We start from the raw sequence: 16,901 nt of genomic DNA on the forward strand, positions 1-16,901 counted from the left end.
CTTGGATGTAAAGCAATATATAAGATACAGCTATATGAAAAAATGGGTTTCTGCAACTGTCCAATTCAGTCCTTCGTAGTGTGGGTAGTTACCTTGGTGTCTTTACAGAAAGGAAGAAAAATCATTGATCTGTGGAACATTTAACTAAAAAAAAAAAAAAAAAAAAAATTTTTATTTGGAAAAATTTAAAAAAAAAAAAAAAAAAAAAAAAAAAAAAAAAAAAAAAAAAGTCAATCAAGGTGGAGTGTTTCCCTCTCCCCTTCCTGACTTTTTTGCAACTACTGGATTGGTCTGTTTCAGTGGAGCTGGAATTTTATAACAGTGCTGTTGCCCTGTAGGCAAGTTGCTGAACAGGACTTTTCAGTTTTTAATTTCTCTGTTCTAGTATGTAAAATTACCATACCTCTTGAAGCAGTCATATTTAATCAATTCAGCATAGGTTGTGCTAAAAGTTACCTATCCATTTCCATTTCTGTGTTTACCTAAGATGCAAATATTCTTGTTTCAGAAAAATATGTTGAAAAACTTTTTGGTATAAACAGAGACCGTATGTCAGTGGATCAGATGGCTGTTCTTCTGGCCAGCAACATCAACGAGAGTAAAAGTCACAGTAAGTAAATTGATAGATTAAATAAAATACGAACTTTAAAAAATTATGTAAGTACCTTGATGATTTTGTAAATAATATTTTTTTGTTGTTGTTGTTGTTGCTTAGTTTATTTATCTCAGTATTATAAATTCTATTTATGGTAAATCAAAGGCAGCAAAGTTTGTTTTAAGGCAGTAATATAACAGTTTTGGAGTCTAATTTGTAAAAGTGACTGAGGCACTTGAGTGCAATAGATTTTAAATAAGTAGTGTTGAAACTTATACTCACAGGATGTTTTTATCCAAAATCCTTATTAGCAAAGATGTTTTAATCTTGAATACAGGAAAGTAAAATAATATCTACTACTTTGCTTGTTTACAGCACCTCCGTTTACAACGTGGAAAGATAAAAGGAAGTGGAGACCAAAGTACTGGAGAAGACCTCTGTTAGATAGTAGCAGCGGTGAAGAGGAACAGTTCATTGGACCTGTTAAATATGGTAATCTGGATGTGTAGCATCCATTAAAAAAAGCGTACTGGGGAGAAACACCTACCAGCCTCTTCCCAACATGTAATTTTTCAAGTGGTTCTTAAGAAAACCAGTGCTTTTAATGGATCTTTTGACTTCCTATTTCCTCCATGCAAACTGTATTTTTCATAAATGCGTGAAGTTTGACCTGAATTTGTTGTATTTAAGGGGGGGGAAAGAATCTAGTATGAGGTGTGAGTGGAAGTTAAGTTGGAATTTCTACTTGCCTTTTCTTAAAAGGAACATAAGGAACTATTTCCCTAGAATGTTTCAGTTTTGCCTATAGACAATTAGGATTTTTAAAAATTACTTTTATTTTTCCCTCCCAGAACTAGAAGGAGTAAAACTTCATGTGTTTGGTTATCTTAAATTTGTACAGAGTTAGAAATTGTTGTTGAGGTCAGAAATAAAAAAAGCCCTACTGTTAAACAGCATTTGAGGCTTGGAAGCTTGCTAGAGTGTCAGTAACCCAGTTGTTTCATATGTGACTTGTGCCAGCAGAACAAATCCTGTAAAATGGATTTTTAGAGACTTAGAATTGAGATAAATGTTTCTTTGTTAGATATGTCTTATTTTGTAATGCTGCCTAATGAACTGCCTTAATTAATGCCTGTTGATCAAAGCAGCCTTTTACTGCTATTTATTTCTTGTCTTTGCATTTGAAGTACAACCAGTTTTCTACAGACTACACAGTTCTAAGTTTTGGAGGATGTTGAAACAACCATATTTTGCTCTGGTCAATGGCTATACTTGAAATATATAAATGCCACCCCTTGTGTGAGTTCTAATCCTACAGGTCACTTCTGTTTTGAAAAGAAACATTTTTAAATTTATTTTTTTATTTGCAGCCCATCCCACAGAACATAAAAAAAGAGTTCCAGCTCTTGATGCCGTGGTGACTCCAGATGATGTCCGATATTTTACAAGTGAGACTGATGACATTTCCAACTTGGAGGCAAGCGTCCAAGAAAACCCCTGTGATGTCCAGCTTTGGATTAAACTCGCATACAAATACTTGAATCAAAGTGAAGGGTAAGTCTGATAAATTTTAGATTTGATTTTGTGCTTTACCCATGCTTCTATAATCAAGTTTCCTTTCTGATGGATGTAAAAGAACTTTCTTCAACAGTGTCACAAAAAACATACTACTTGAAAGCAAGTTAAAAAATAGATTAGATTTCTTACTATATCCAGTATAGCATGTGAGTAATGAATTACACTGACGGTTTATCTTTAGGAGGGTTCTGATTCAGAATGGAAGTTGATGGAAAGTAGTGTAGGAGAAATAATTGTTTGTACTTGAAAAGTGCACAGCCTAATGTATTCCCAAGATTACAGTGGAATGTTGTACTCCCAGTGATAAAGTAATGGACCAGTAAACTCGAATCAGTTTCTCCTTTACAGAGTGAATGGTTGGAATAATGTTTGAAATTACTTTCATCAGAAAGCTTTCTTATAAGTTCTGCTGTATGGTTTTATCCCTGTAGAAATGGTCCAGTTGAGTGCTCAGTTTCTTATTTTGTAATTTTTTTAACTTCTGAATTTCTCAGTTTCTCTAGTGTCTGTTCCTTTAAATTATTCTGCAAAGTACCATGTTTTTATTGGCAATCAGATAATTTCAGTAGGAATTCTGTCATGGTGGTTTCATTCTAGATGTTGACTTAGATTTTAATAGTGAGGTACTGGCTTAAGCAACCACAGCAGGGAGGAAAGGGAATGGAGAGGAGCAACTCTCTTTTTTTTTTTTTTTTTTTTGAAAGCTTTGTGTGAACTGTGGACGATGGGAAATGTAGCAAATGATCGGTTCAGGTAGCTATTGGTACAGCTAAATACTAGAAGGGATAGAACCGGAAAGGCTGGTACTCAGCAAGTGGCAAGGTGAGAAGAGCACACTTTATAAGTATAAGCATACTTGGAAAAAGATCAAGAAAAGAAAAGAGAACACCTAATGGAAGACAGTGCATCCATTTCTTAAAACAAACATCTCCATTTCCTCCCCTGCCCCCCAGCCTCAGTACTCTGAAGAATCCGAGTGGTTTAGTATATGGCAGGGGTGCTAGAAGGGGTTGGGAAAGCTTGAGACTTATACATGGTTAACTGTGTTAGTTTTATTTGGGGATATGCATTTTTCCTCTCATAAATGTCTATGCAAAGTAATTTCTAAAGTTGTTTTCAGAATAAATGTGACCTCAGAAGCTTTCTGTGGTTTTTATGAAAATTTGTTTGAGTTAAAGCTCGGCTCTGTGGTTCAACATGTAGTCAGTTATTTGAGCTAGTCTTGTATTACTTTGCTGGTATAATCTCATGATAGTTATCTCAAAAAGTAAAGTATCTTTTTTTTTTTAATGGTTTAGAGGCAGAGAAAACCTGCATGACATGCATAGATACCTGAAATAAGGGCTTATATTTGACGACTGTAGAAAGTAAGACAAATATGTAACAAAAATAACTTACTTTACTAAGCCTTTGAAGTTTCTGCTGAAGTTTTTAAGTCTGTACAATGTAAATGCCTTTTTATGATTGCAGCTTGAGACTTCTGCTTTACAGATTAATCTTACCCATTTTCAGTTAAATTGGACTCTTACTTCAATTAGCACTCTTTTCCTACAGTGCCTTATTTTTCCATCACTGTGACCATTGCAATAATAGCCTGCGAAGACTGAAAACGTACTGAAACTTTGAAGCTTTTCATAGTAAAGGACAGCACATTTAAAAAAAAAAAAAAAAAAAGGCTGATTGTATGTCACATTCTAAGTATCCATTTTCATATTTGATACTGTGTAAGTCCTAATACTAACACAGTTGATGTGAGTGCTTTTTTAATTTTTCAATTTTTACAGGTCATCATCTGAATGTTTAGATTCTGCTTTAAATGTTTTGGCTCGAGCCCTTGAGAACAACAAAGAAAATCCTGAAATTTGGTGTCATTACCTCAGACTCTTCTCAAAAAGAGGAACCAAGGAAGAGATACAGGAAATGTGTGAAACAGCAGTGGAATATGCACCTTCTTATCAAATCTGGTGGACAGTAAGTGTAAAAAACCCAAAAAACCCAAAAAAACCCAACCAACCAATCAGAAAAACCCAGACCAAAGCGTGTATGTGAATTGCTCATGTCAGTGTGCATTTTCTACTGTAGAAAACCAGTACCTATGACAGGGAAAGTGTGAAATAAAAAAAACACTATAGCTTTTTGAAAACTCAACTGCTGCTCAGAAAATGAAGCAATTCAAAGCTCTGTTTGCAGAATATTTGTAGAAATCATCTCTTTTCTTCAGGTAATAAAACTTATGTAAAATAAAGATGTTACATTTCTTTTTTTGTTACTTATGCTTGCAAAATTTCACTTTGTCTATTTGATCTTTAATACCTAAATAGTATTTTTTGAGGTTTATTGTGAAAATTTCATGTGAGGGAGGGAAATATGGTTCATAAGGTGGTGAAAGACAATCCGAGGTTTGCGATTCAAATGATTTTAAACTTTAACCTAGGAGCTTTACTAGTATTCTGGTGATGATGATTATTATTAATTATTTCTCTCTAGTTTTTGAATCTGGAGAATTCCTTTGATGGAAAAGACTATGTGTGTGGGAGGATGCTACAGTTCCTAATGGAAGTGACAGAGGGAGAAGAAAATCCAAACCTCCTGTCCTTTCAGCTGCTGGAGACTCTTCTGTACAGGGTTCACTTAAACCTGTTTACAGGAAGACATCAGAATGCTCTTGTTCTGCTGCAGGTAACTTCTAGGTTACCACCCCAGGAATTCTCTTTGTACTGTCACCTTTCTAATGCCTGTGGCTCTGATAATGTCAACTTTAAAAGAACTGTTCCTTCCTTTATTTGCTGAAGGAATTCTCCTAGAGACTTCTGTTTTGAGATACAGTGCCATTGTAAAATTTGGATATACCTTTGGGATTTTTGTTACCTATTCTGCTTTGCTTGTGTAGCTAATAGCCTAGATTACTATGTCTCAAAATAATTCACAGGGAGTTGCTTTACCTCCTTATTTCTGGTAAGCCATAGAACACTTCTCTGTAGTGAACGGCCTGTGAGTAATGTCTTGGCTCAGGTACTCAAATGTTTATTGCTACAGAAATTATGAAACCAGTAGTTCTTGGGAAGAACATAGTATGGTGTTACCTAACAGTATTGCCTGGCTCCATAAATTGAAGACTGTTAGATCAGACTTTACTGATCCTGTGAAAATTCATGGAGTTTGCAGGCTTTTATTGTGACTTTAGGACGAATTTAGGTCACTCTTCGTGTTGTGTAGTCAGTAGAAGTGGTGGATGAAGGGGAGAAATCGAGTGCTGACATAAGCCCCTACCAGAAGTGGGAGCTGCTGTAGTTTCAGTTGCAAGTTTTTTCAGTCCTACCAGCAGGTGGCACCTGTTGTTTGCTAGACCCTAAAACATTTCGGTTGTGTGGTTTAAGGCTATAATGCTTTTTTCTAGCTCCAGTTTAAATAGAAAGTGTTATACTTGGTTGACTTCCTCCAAAGGCTATTCTAAACACAACAGTACAGATAAATATAACTATAAATGTTTGACTGAATGAACAAAAAGAACATTGGAAGAAAAACTCGGATTGTGTCAAATTGAAATGGAAATCCAGTGAATATGGGGGAATAACATGGGTTAGTTTCCCTTAACCTTTCCCCAAAGCATCATCACAAAATATGGTTTTTTTTTTTGGTTTGTTTTCTTTATATTAATCTTAAAATGTGCCTTTCCCCAAAGCATCATCACAAAATATTTTTTTTTTTTTGTTTGTTTTCTTTATATTAATCTTAAAATGTGTAGTTGAAAAGAATGTCTTGGGGAGAGATTATTTAACCATATTTAAGAGAAGATAATTTCAAAGTAAATGCTACTTCAGAATAAGTAGCAATGTGTCTATTTGAAAACTTGAAAGCAAATTTTCTGAAGTCAGTGTTTGGGAAGGGTGAATAAGTGAAATGTTTTTGAAATGTCATTTTTCACCTATTACAGGACAAATAAAAAAAGCTGAATTTTGCCTGACTTGGCAAGTACTTTCATTCTCTTGAAAGTGCATCCTTTGATTGTACCGCAGTTATCCAGAAAAATGTTGGCGCATCACTAGCCATGAGAATTCTGTTCTGGTTTAGGAGCATTTGTTTTTAGACTTTGTCTAGTTGCGTGCTCTAATGATTTTCTTTGGGATCTGGCAGTTTAACTGGGTTATTTTAGTTTTGCATATAACTGGTAAGAAAATTTGAAGCAGTATTGCTGTTCTCGGTAACATTTCTAACACATTTGGAAAAAAAAGGCTTTAGAAATGGTGTTTTTAGTAGACTTGGATAACTACAACTTAGTAGCTGTATAACTAGGACTTATAAGAACTGACAACCAACAAAAAAACCCCACCAAACCCCCAAAACCCAGTAGGATACAGCAAGATGAATCCAACTTGTAGATGAGTTGTGTGTAGAGCTAATGTATTGTTTCTACGCAACTGGAAGTAATTGTCCAAGTATTAAGCAGAAAAATGGAACACATTGGGAGATGCATATTTTTCAAAGTCTCTCTCTGTTCACATTTCAAAATATGTCTTCTACAGTTTTTCTAAACCTGTTACTAGAAGTTATGCATACTATTTGAATACAGTCACACATTCACATAAGCCAAATATAATAATGATTGATGTAAAGAATTAGTTCCTGTCTTTTCTGTGGAAAAGATTTGAAAATACTAAAGCTTACTCTTCCTGTTTCCTTTTCTCATTCTTAGATCTTAAAGATTTTATGGTTGAAATGTAATGTATTTCTTTTAACCTTTACAGAATGCTTTAAAATCGGCAAATGAAAAGATAATATCAGAGCGCCTTACTGTAAGTGACCGTTGCTTGGCTTGGCTGGCTTACATACATCTAACTGAATTTGGCATTCTCCCAGTCAAGTTCTATGATCCAGCTAATGTCAATCCTTCAAGGATCGTGAACAAAGAGCCATTTTTAATACCATGGCAAACAGTTCAAGATGTGAAGACCAATCCTGATATACTGTTAGCTATGTTTGAAGGTAAGATTAAAGAGGTAAACTACTTAATGCATTGCTCACTTGTGAATCAAGAAATATTATCCAACTTTCGGATTTTAAGGCAGTGCAAGATTGCTGATGACTGTGTTAAGCCGCTGGGGTTAATACTTCATCCTGAAGTGAATATTTCATCTTGATTTGAACAGAGCAGTGAGGGAAGTCGTGTTTTTGGGTACTTAACACACACTGAGTTTTTCATGTATGGTTCAAAGCCATAGCTTTTTCTGTGATATTCTATCAAGATAAAGAGCAGTGGCTTGTGGCAGTATGACTTTGCTAGTTTTCTTGGAATTATGCAAGCATAAAGCCAAGCTTCTCTTGTTGTTCTCTTTCTTACCCTCCCTCCCCTTAATGGAATGTGTCTATTGGAAAGTTACTTTCCTGGAAGATTACTGTGATTCCTTAGCAGAGGCAGAGCAATGCATGTGTTTGTCTTCATTCAAAGTTTAAGTAAACTGAATAATTTTTTTTTTAAAGATGTATAATGAAGATACTAGAAGAAACTGAATTCTTGACTTCTGGTGCTGCCAGAGGTAGACTTTATGATAGCATTGTATAAATGTACTGACATTTATACAGCTTAGTGTGTTAGCCAGCAGCAGTGTTGAATTGCCACTGAGAACATATCTGTGCTGCAGGTGGTAATGCAGTGTGGAAATACTCAAGGATAGATTGCAGTGTGGAAATACTCAAGGATAGATTGAGTAGCCCAACTGTGGGATTTAAGATAGTCTAACCATGATAATAGGCTGTTCATTATTGAGTAACTTTTTATTATGCTGAGAAGAAAAATAATATCCAATATTAGCTTTTGTCTCAATAGTTTTCAGCAGTTATGCTGGAAGTCCTGGAATGTAGTTTTAAATATAGTCATACACTGCTATCTGTAATGTGGCTTTAATGCTTCATTGGTAGGATGTTTTCTGTTTTTTTGTTTTGCTTTAAATGAATGAGGGGTGGAACTTCTGAAAGACTTTTGTCTTTGCACTGTGGTGGTAAGTGTTAAGAAAGCTTTTTCCAAAGATGGTAATTTTTTTTTTTTTTTAAAAATCATTTGCAAAAGCAACACTCAGAAGGTTCTTTCCACACTTACGTATTTTCATTGTGTTAAATGAGACTTTTTTTATTATGTTAAGGTTTCACATAGCTTTAACATTACTTGAGGTCTAAAAGCTTGATTTTATACTTTTGTTTTGAAGATGCGGTCAAAACATGTACTGATGAAAGCCTTGAAGCTGACCAAAGAATATCTATCTGCTTTCCTATATATAGAAATATGATCGCTTTGCTGAAGCTTCTTGAAAGGTAAGTTGTTTCAGACACTTTCAATTGGAGTGCTCAACTCTGCTTTTTTGAAAACTTACCTTTACTTTTCTTTAAGGTGGGAGTCTGCTGCAGAACTTTGTAGATCTTTGTTGGAGCTCTGTCCTAACAGCTGTCAGCTCTTGGAGAGTTTGGCCACCTTGTATTTGCAGATGGGGCAGAGTGACAATGCCTACGAAGTATGGATTGGAGCTTTTGAGAAGAATCCCCAGAATGCAGAAATCTTTTATCATTTGTGTAAATTCCTTGTTTCACAGGTAACATTCCACTCCAAAACTCATTTGTTTGGTTAGTTGGCTTTATAAAGTTTGGGGTTTGTGTGTTGTTAAAAATACTCGTCAAATCTTCATGAAACTTTTGTAATGTCTAGTTCTCCTTTATATAGATGGGAAAAATAGAATTGGTAAAATTAGTGACATGATTAAAGATAATAAAAGGAGTTACATAAAATCATAAATTGTTAGGATTGTTGTAATCCAGTGTGAATATCCTTATGCAAGAATAATAGACATTAACAGTAAACCCTGTTACATGTTTTCAGCTTTTTTTCTGCTACCTGCTGACTGACCCAGTTAGACTTCATTCTTGAGAGAATTAAGACAATGGAGGATTGCAGACAGACACACCGTTTGTTATGTATCATGCTTAAATTGTTCTTGTAATTTTCAGGTTGATGTCTGATTTTAATTTTTTTATCTTTAAAAAATACAACCCCAAAACAGGAAAGGTCAAGCAGTATTCTTCCGCTGTTGCAAGATTTCGTGGCAGCTTTCTTTGAGAATACGTGCCAACAGCACAGTCCCATGGATCTCTTAAGGTACATTTAGAATATTTTTTCCTATTTAAATTTTGGTGGTATTGGCGTTTTCTTGAAAAACAAGACAGTCTAGAATTTTTAAACTCCTTTATTTTTAGCTTGGCATGTCTTGCTAAAACTTCAGTGAATTATGATTTGGTAGTATAAGGCTTATACTTGTTGTTTGTGCATACACACTAAATTGTGAAACCACAGGCATTTAAAGATGAAATATCCAGCAAGTTTAGTGTCTGGATTTGGGGAATGGAAGTAATTCATGCGTATGCCAAAGGTTTTGTTTTGTTTCAGAGCTAGGAGCCTAGAACTGCGTACTTAAAAAACTATATTTAGGCACTTGCAAAAGACCTCAATCCAGATGTCCAGCATGCTATTAGTCAGCAGATTGTTATTGCTAAAAAGGCACAGGTTTGTATCTAGCCTGCTGATTTTCCACTTGAGTTTTAGCACCTAATTGAGAGACTTACTGAAGTTTTGAAAGATGCAAGTTCCCTATAGTCAAAATAGATGTCTCAGAAGGTCTTTAGAGGAAGACCTTCTGTGCAGATGAGTCTTTGAAATGTTTTTATCTCCATCTTAGGTGTTAGATTTTATTTCTGCTTAATTTGTTTACATTAAATTTAGTACTGGCAAGGCAGCTTAGCTGACTGTATGTAGATGATTGTACCTTAATTGATGTATTTCCTGTGAGGGAGACTGCTCTGAGATCTAAAGCAACATTTACTTAATATGTAATGAGGGAGTAAATGGTTTTTATATGAACTATTTCTATATTTCCATGTCATGCTTTCTTTATAAATTGTATCTGGATGAGTTAAACTAAAATCTAGGAAAAGTGCATCTTTTTTAATAGGTCCTATGAACTGGATTTTGGAACTAAATGTGACGTCCACATAGGACTGTTCCATGTAGATGGATATTCTCCTTTACTACTGCTTTTTTCTCTTGTAGATATCTCTTGAATTTTCCAATGCCAATTGAATTTACATCACCTCTCTATAAAGAACATCTTACAGATGATGTTATAAACCAGCAAATCCCGTATCTGTGGCAGATATACTGGTGAGACTTTCTAAAATATTTCTGAGAAACAGCTATTGGGTCTGAGTAAATTGCATTTTCAAAAGCCAAACACTCATTATTTGCCTAAGGGTATATAACTTTGGGTTCTTTCAATAAATGATCTGCCAGTCCTTAGGGAACCTGCCTGCCTGCTGCACAACAGAGACAATTTTATGGAACTGTCAATTGCACATCAACTTAAATTCTCCACTTGAGAAATCTTTCAGAAATTCTGCACTATGGGATCAATAACAGGTGTGTTCATCTCTCAGAATGATTTTTTTGTTTGGGTTTTTTTTAGGTTGCCACTGCTAGTAGTGGTGCTCTGGCTTTCAGTTGTCTCCCTTTTATTTTACAATAGTTTCTCCCACTCTGTTTAACTTTGTTTAGCCCTGGTCTCCCCACCTTCCTTGACCCACTGTTTCAGCTATTTACGGAGCTACTGTCAACAGACTATTAAAGTTGGAACTAGCCCCAGATGCCCCTCCATAGCAAAGTGACTTTTTCTTCTGCAACACATTGCAAAGGTGACAGATCTTTGTCATGTATATACAGTCTTTTTTTTGTTTCTTCCACCATTCATTCTGACAGCAGCAATATCCAGGACTGGCAAGCACCAAAGTATTAACCATTTATAACTTAACACTAGTATAACTGTGGCTACTGGAATGTTGACTGAGGCTGTTTAAGAAGTTTACCACTTTGTGGTCTGAGTTTGTCAGTCTTCACAAGCAGCTATTTGGCTTTCCGGATAAGTAAAGGGGCAAAGATGATAATGCTTCACATACTGAGTGAGGACTTGTCACTTCTTCTTTTACACTGTTGCTTATAGTTTTTAATTGGTGGACAACTTGTAAATGGGTAAAATGTATGGTTTTAAAGAAAACCTTGTACAAGGTTTAGATTAAGTTATCTTAATGGTTTCTTTTTATATTGTCCTTTAATACCAATTTTTTTTTTTTTTTTTTTGTAGGAAAATATTTGCCTTTTTGCAAGTTCAATTTTAAATTTGGTACTTGCACAGTAGAAACATTGTTAGCAGGACACTTGAGGTCACTGTTTAGTCATTAGGGACCCTAACTTAAGGCTTGGATGCTCCTCTATTTTAGCACCTGCTTCTAAGAGGAAAATTAGTGCTCATGAAGTAAGTGCCTAAATTACTTTCAGAGCTAATAATTGAGTGTTTCTGAGGTTGAGTTTTCCTGCAGTATGTGCCTGGGTATGTAGGCCTATGTATCTGTCTCTCCTTTTTTCAGATACAGAGGACAAAAGACATAAAAGTTCACTTTTACCAAGTGAAAATAGGTTAATTGGCAAAGCCTCAAAGCTCGAGGAACAGTGTTTTACTTGGAAAAATCACTGTGTGTTTGTACACATGTGTATGTGTGCACACAAACATATACACACACCTTTTTAGAAAGAGTAGCAAGCTGGTGATTTAGCTTGTAGTTCTTGGGGAAAGCAGCAGTAGAATCAGGCACTCTGGTTATGTGACTCTGTTCAGGAGGGTTCTGTACCAAGGTAGCAGTATCAGACCTATTTTATTTTTACATTTCTGTAGTCTTCCTCTTCTTGAGTTTGTTGTTTGATGTTTGTTTTTTTTTCCTCTTACGACTTACTGAAAGTCTTACCTTTTTTCACTGTTACCTGACGCTTTGAAGTAAGGATTGTTCACTGAATCCTGGTCAAAAAAATGTGTCTACTTCTTTGATGTGATTCTGTAAGTTCATCTGACCATATGTTTCTCTCGAGAACCTGTCGAACAAAATTAAGGGGTTTTTGTCTGTTCTTGTCAGGTTTTTTTTTCCTGACATTATCAGTGTATTTCTACCCCAGATCCCTGGTAGTATTTCTTTCAGAACAGTAATTTTCTTGCCATAGTCTGATACCATTTCTCAAGTGGTTTTAATCCAACTTTGAAATTTCTTGTTTGGAAAGCTCCAGAACAGAAACCCAAGACTTGTCTCCATTCTGTAGCAGTCAGAGCATCCCAATTTAAAGGATCAGTAAAAGGGTACTTTACGAGAGTAGAAGACATTTAAAAATAATTTCTGTTTAAATTGAGTTGCATTTTAAACTTCATGGTTTCTATATTACTCCTTATTATCTGCAGTTGAAATTCATGTTAATCTTAACTGATTAATTAGTCCATAATGCTGCTACACTGAAAACAGTGTTTTTTTCTTGCATCTCAGAATGGGAAGTTTTTCGTTGTTTCTTGCTCTTAATATGTGAGAAGATGCATGGTTTGTGACATACAACACTTTTTAACTTTTAATATAAACAGTTTGTGCCAGTCTCTTCACGCAAGTGTTGGTGAAGCACTGGATGCTTACGAAGCAGCTCTTGGGGCAGTGATGCAGCAGGAAACTGTTCAGAACATCTGGCTGGAGTAAGTTTTTAAGGGAGAAAAGTAAACTAATCTCAGAACTATTAAGTGAAGGCTACCAAATAATCTTACTTACTATTTTTTTTTTTTTTTCCCCCAGATACCTTGTTTTTATCAATAGCAAAGTTGTTGGATCCAACAACAAAGTTCAAGAATTCAAGCTTTTTACTGACCTAGTGAACAGATGTCTGGTTACAGTCCCTACACAAAATACCCAATTCCTTTTAGTACTGCTGATTATTGGACCAATTATGAATTCCATAATAAGGTAAAAATGTGTCTGTGGACAGTTTTAATTAAACAGACTGATTACCTTTTAGCTGGTACCTGTAATTTACTTGTTCAAATATGACAGCAGTAAAATATGAACACTGAGAGCTAGGAATTAGTAGAAAAATAAACAAGTATGTGTGGAGAGTAGTGTTTTGAGCAGAAGAGTATCTAGCAGTAGCCTTTTGAATAATGGGTGTGTAAGTGTGTCTGTGGACAGTTTTAATTAAACAGACTGATTACCTTTTAGCTGGTACCTGTAATTTACTTGTTCAAATATGACAGCAGTAAAATATGAACACTGAGAGCTAGGAATTAGTAGAAAAATAAACAAGTATGTGTGGAGAGTAGTGTTTTGAGCAGAAGAGTATCTAGCAGTAGCCTTTTGAATAATGGGTGTGTAAGGCAAAGAGAAACGTTCTTACGCTTTAGTATAGTGAATACAACTGTTAATCACAATCTGTTCTTTCCTAGAGAAAACAGAAAATGTGTAAGGGAAGGGAAGAGATGGTTGAGCAAGAGGGGTCTGCAGAGCTGTAACACTGGCAGATGGAAACAGTATTTAAGCTGTCAGTTTTGATCACGGAAATGACAGTGGTTGAGAAACAGAAGTAGTAAAGTAGAAGTAGGAGTGAAAACAAGTTGACCCCTTATACAGACAGAATAAAACTTACAGAAATCCTGTGTCCCATTTTGCTAGCACCCAGTACATTTCTCTTTTATTCACTAAATGCAGGCTAGAAGGACTAAAATATGTAGTGTTAGCAACTAGCTAACTTTTTATTATACAAATTGATTTATGTACCCTTGAGGGATAAGGTTTGTAGTTCATAAGGTTTGTAAGTGGTAACTTGCTTTGGTCATAGTGTTCATATTTTGTCATTCCATTATTCTTAGCAAAATGAGACAGCTATAAAGTGGATTAATGTTTATAATTAAAATTTTACAGGTAATTCTTTTTTATTTGAGCTGCATTCCGAAATCTCAACATTCCAAAGCCTTGGAACGGTTTTGTTCTACCATGCCTGCTAATCCAGGACTTGCACTGAGGTATGTAAAAATACTTGTAATCAAGACAAACAGCTGGTTAACATAACTATTTTTTTTTTTGTGTGAAAACTATTTTTTTTTGTGTGAAACCTGCGTGATTGACTTTCTACTACAAAAGTAAAAGTCGTTATTACTGCATGTTGCTTCAGGCATATTGTGGCTCCTGACATGATATATCTTTCTTGTATTTGACAGGATTCTGTTCTGTCTACAGAAAGGTTATACAGTTATACAGGAATTAACTGTGCATTGTACATAATAAGTAAAAATGTTGAAAATACCATGTGTGAGTAGGGAAATGTCAGATATATATTAAATTCTTGTTGTTACTCAGTGATCTATTAAAAGTATAGTTACAGCATAGAACAAACAAAAATGAATACACCAGTCTGTAACAGTGCTACCTTAAGGCTTAATTTGACATTTATTTAGCAAAACCAAACCATTCTTAATTTTGAAAAAAAATCTTTCAGGAAACCAAACTGGTTAATGTCAGCATTGCACTGGTTCTTAATGAAACAGTATTTCAAAATGTACTCTGGCAGGATTAAGGAGTCTATATTTTACTGTATTCAGCTGCTGTGAGCTCAGAAACACTCGATTGAATAATTCTGAAAAGTCCCCCAACACTTACTGGTCATCGTCAATAGTGACCCCAAAGAATTCAAAGCAAGACTTGAAATTAATGTGTGTGGTTGAGGGTATGGGGACAGTAGAACACACGTGCTTCTGGCACACAAAGTTGAACAGCTGCATTTTTACATCACATTGCAATTCTATCTAGATGGAACTTGCAGCTTCCTTAGGCAGTGTTGATACTACTTGACATGGGTGAGCAGAACTGACCGAACAGTATCTCCTAGCAATATGACTGTGAAAATAATTAGCCTCCTTTCAAATGTACAATTACCTTGTGCATGCTAAAAATGGATCTTGTAATGTGCCAAGACCATATTTTCTCTCCAATTTCACACTTCCTAGTTATTCTCTGAAAGTGTAACTTAACTTTTTTATTTTGTTCTGAGACCATGTTCAGTAATATTGTATATAGTGGCTTGGTTTTTTTCCTACTTGCAACTCTTGGCTTAGATTAGGTATAGTACATTCTGTGTTTGTATCTTTGGATTGCTTTTCTGTTCCCAGTGATTAGAGCAGTGTTCCTTTCTCATGAATGCCTTTTACAGACTACTTCTGCGATACTGGGAGGAGAGCAGTGTTCAGATTCTGAAACTGCAAGCCAAGATGTTTACATATAATATCCCAACATGCCTGGCCATCTGGAAAATGTAATGCAACAGTCATACATCTGTTTTCATAGATATTACTTTTGTTTATAAGGTTTACATCACAAAGGTAAATCTGAAACGTCCTTCCAGTTGGGCTTGTACTGGAAGTCTCTCTTTCATTAGCTTAATATTTAAGCAGTAACTGTTACAACAGACAGAGGTATTGTCACTTCTTTAAAATGAGAAATGGAATTTCCCTCTTGGGGAAACTTACGTGAATGGATATTGTGTAAATATGAACGATGTATTTACAAATTGCCTTTTTAATTCAACTATTGACTTCTGTCTCCCCCTCTCTACCCCCCCCTTTATATATCACAATAGCAGTAATCTCCATTATCCAGTGATGCTGAACTGATCTTTTTCTTCAGTGTTTGTTCATAATGGGGAACCACTGAAATGTCTTGCTCATGTAAGGTTGTTTTTAAAAAATGGCTATTTTTATCTTTTCACTGTAGATTAACATCATTGGAAGTTAGTCAGTTTCTTCTCAAGGAACTTGTAATTCCATTCCACAGTCAGTATTCTGGCACTAAAGGCATTTAAAATAATTCAAGAATAAGTATTTTTATATATTTCTTTTCCTCAGAGCCATTGCTGCCGAGTGCTTTCTAATGGGACAAAGAGAAGTAAGTCAACACAGCTTACTAAAATCAGTAATTATAAAATTCTCTAAAACCTTTTATACCTTGGCTTTATGCAAAGCAATAGTCATCTCTTAAACCAAGATTTCTAGATAGTTGGATACTCTGTGTATAAACACCAAAGCATTTGCCTCAAGTGTGAGAAACATCTTTGGCAATCAGGGTAGAATGGATTATTTCATGAGTAGTTGTGCGTACTGTTTGTGTTTATCTTTCCCTTACCAGGGGCGCTGCATTCTCCCGGTTGTGGGGGTTTTTGTTTTGTTTTGGGTTTTGTTTTTTTTTTAGTTGCAGAAGATTGCTAGCACTTACAGTAGAGGGAAGGAAGGATTTTGTACTGGAAGATGCTAGTTTACAAGTAGTTGGAAGTGTGTGTTCATGGAAGGGTGTATAAACCAGTGTATGTAGAGAGTTTGAGTAGTTCCTGACCCTTCTAAAGACGTCAGTTCTTTTTCTCCAAAAATAACAAGTTTACTCATTGGTACTTTGGGGAGGGAAATATTTTTGTCACTCACTATACAAATACAAGAGGTTTTTGGCACAGCCAGTGAATCACACTTCAGTTCAAACAGTGGATCTTCCTGATATTGTTACTGTCACCTTAGAAATATTATTCTGCTTGTGGAAAGATGCTGTGTATTGGGGGGATCACAAGGCCCTGGGTTTGTGACTCCCCACTTGCTTGTGGTGTTTTTGAGCTACTTCTCTGCTGTATCTTGTTTTGTGTCATTCTTGTAGTGGCTGATTCTCAGCATCTTTCTTTTCTGTCAGTAGTCTTTCTTTCGAAACAGTATTAAAGCTTTAACTGATCTGTAATGGGTAGCATGCTATTATTAGACTCACTTATGAAATCTTTTCTTTTTTACTGCCTCCTAGAATGTTTAAAAAG

The 16,901-nt window shown here is 35.4% G+C and overlaps 1 protein-coding gene across 1 annotated transcript in view; it reads left to right on the plus strand.

Moving 5' to 3' along the window:
• ZFC3H1 (zinc finger C3H1-type containing) overlaps positions 1 to 15,997 on the plus strand; it is a gene marked incomplete at both ends in the record, with an annotated part of 36,333 nt that extends 20,336 nt beyond the window's left edge. The window contains 16 exon segments of the mRNA XM_010166270.1: positions 509 to 610; positions 971 to 1,087; positions 1,966 to 2,149; positions 3,958 to 4,144; positions 4,661 to 4,852; positions 6,919 to 7,156; positions 8,374 to 8,479; positions 8,556 to 8,754; positions 9,220 to 9,314; positions 10,263 to 10,373; positions 12,661 to 12,765; positions 12,863 to 12,965; positions 12,968 to 13,030; positions 13,982 to 14,082; positions 15,267 to 15,368; positions 15,958 to 15,997. Coding sequence (XP_010164572.1) covers positions 509 to 610; positions 971 to 1,087; positions 1,966 to 2,149; positions 3,958 to 4,144; positions 4,661 to 4,852; positions 6,919 to 7,156; positions 8,374 to 8,479; positions 8,556 to 8,754; positions 9,220 to 9,314; positions 10,263 to 10,373; positions 12,661 to 12,765; positions 12,863 to 12,965; positions 12,968 to 13,030; positions 13,982 to 14,082; positions 15,267 to 15,368; positions 15,958 to 15,997 — 2,045 coding nt within the window.
• Positions 15,998 to 16,901: the final 904 nt, after the last annotated feature.

The sequence above is a fragment of the Antrostomus carolinensis genome, unplaced genomic scaffold, assembly GCF_000700745.2.
Source record: "Antrostomus carolinensis isolate BGI_N321 unplaced genomic scaffold, ASM70074v2 scaffold8004, whole genome shotgun sequence".
In the NCBI taxonomy this organism is placed as follows: Eukaryota; Metazoa; Chordata; class Aves; order Caprimulgiformes; family Caprimulgidae; genus Antrostomus; species Antrostomus carolinensis.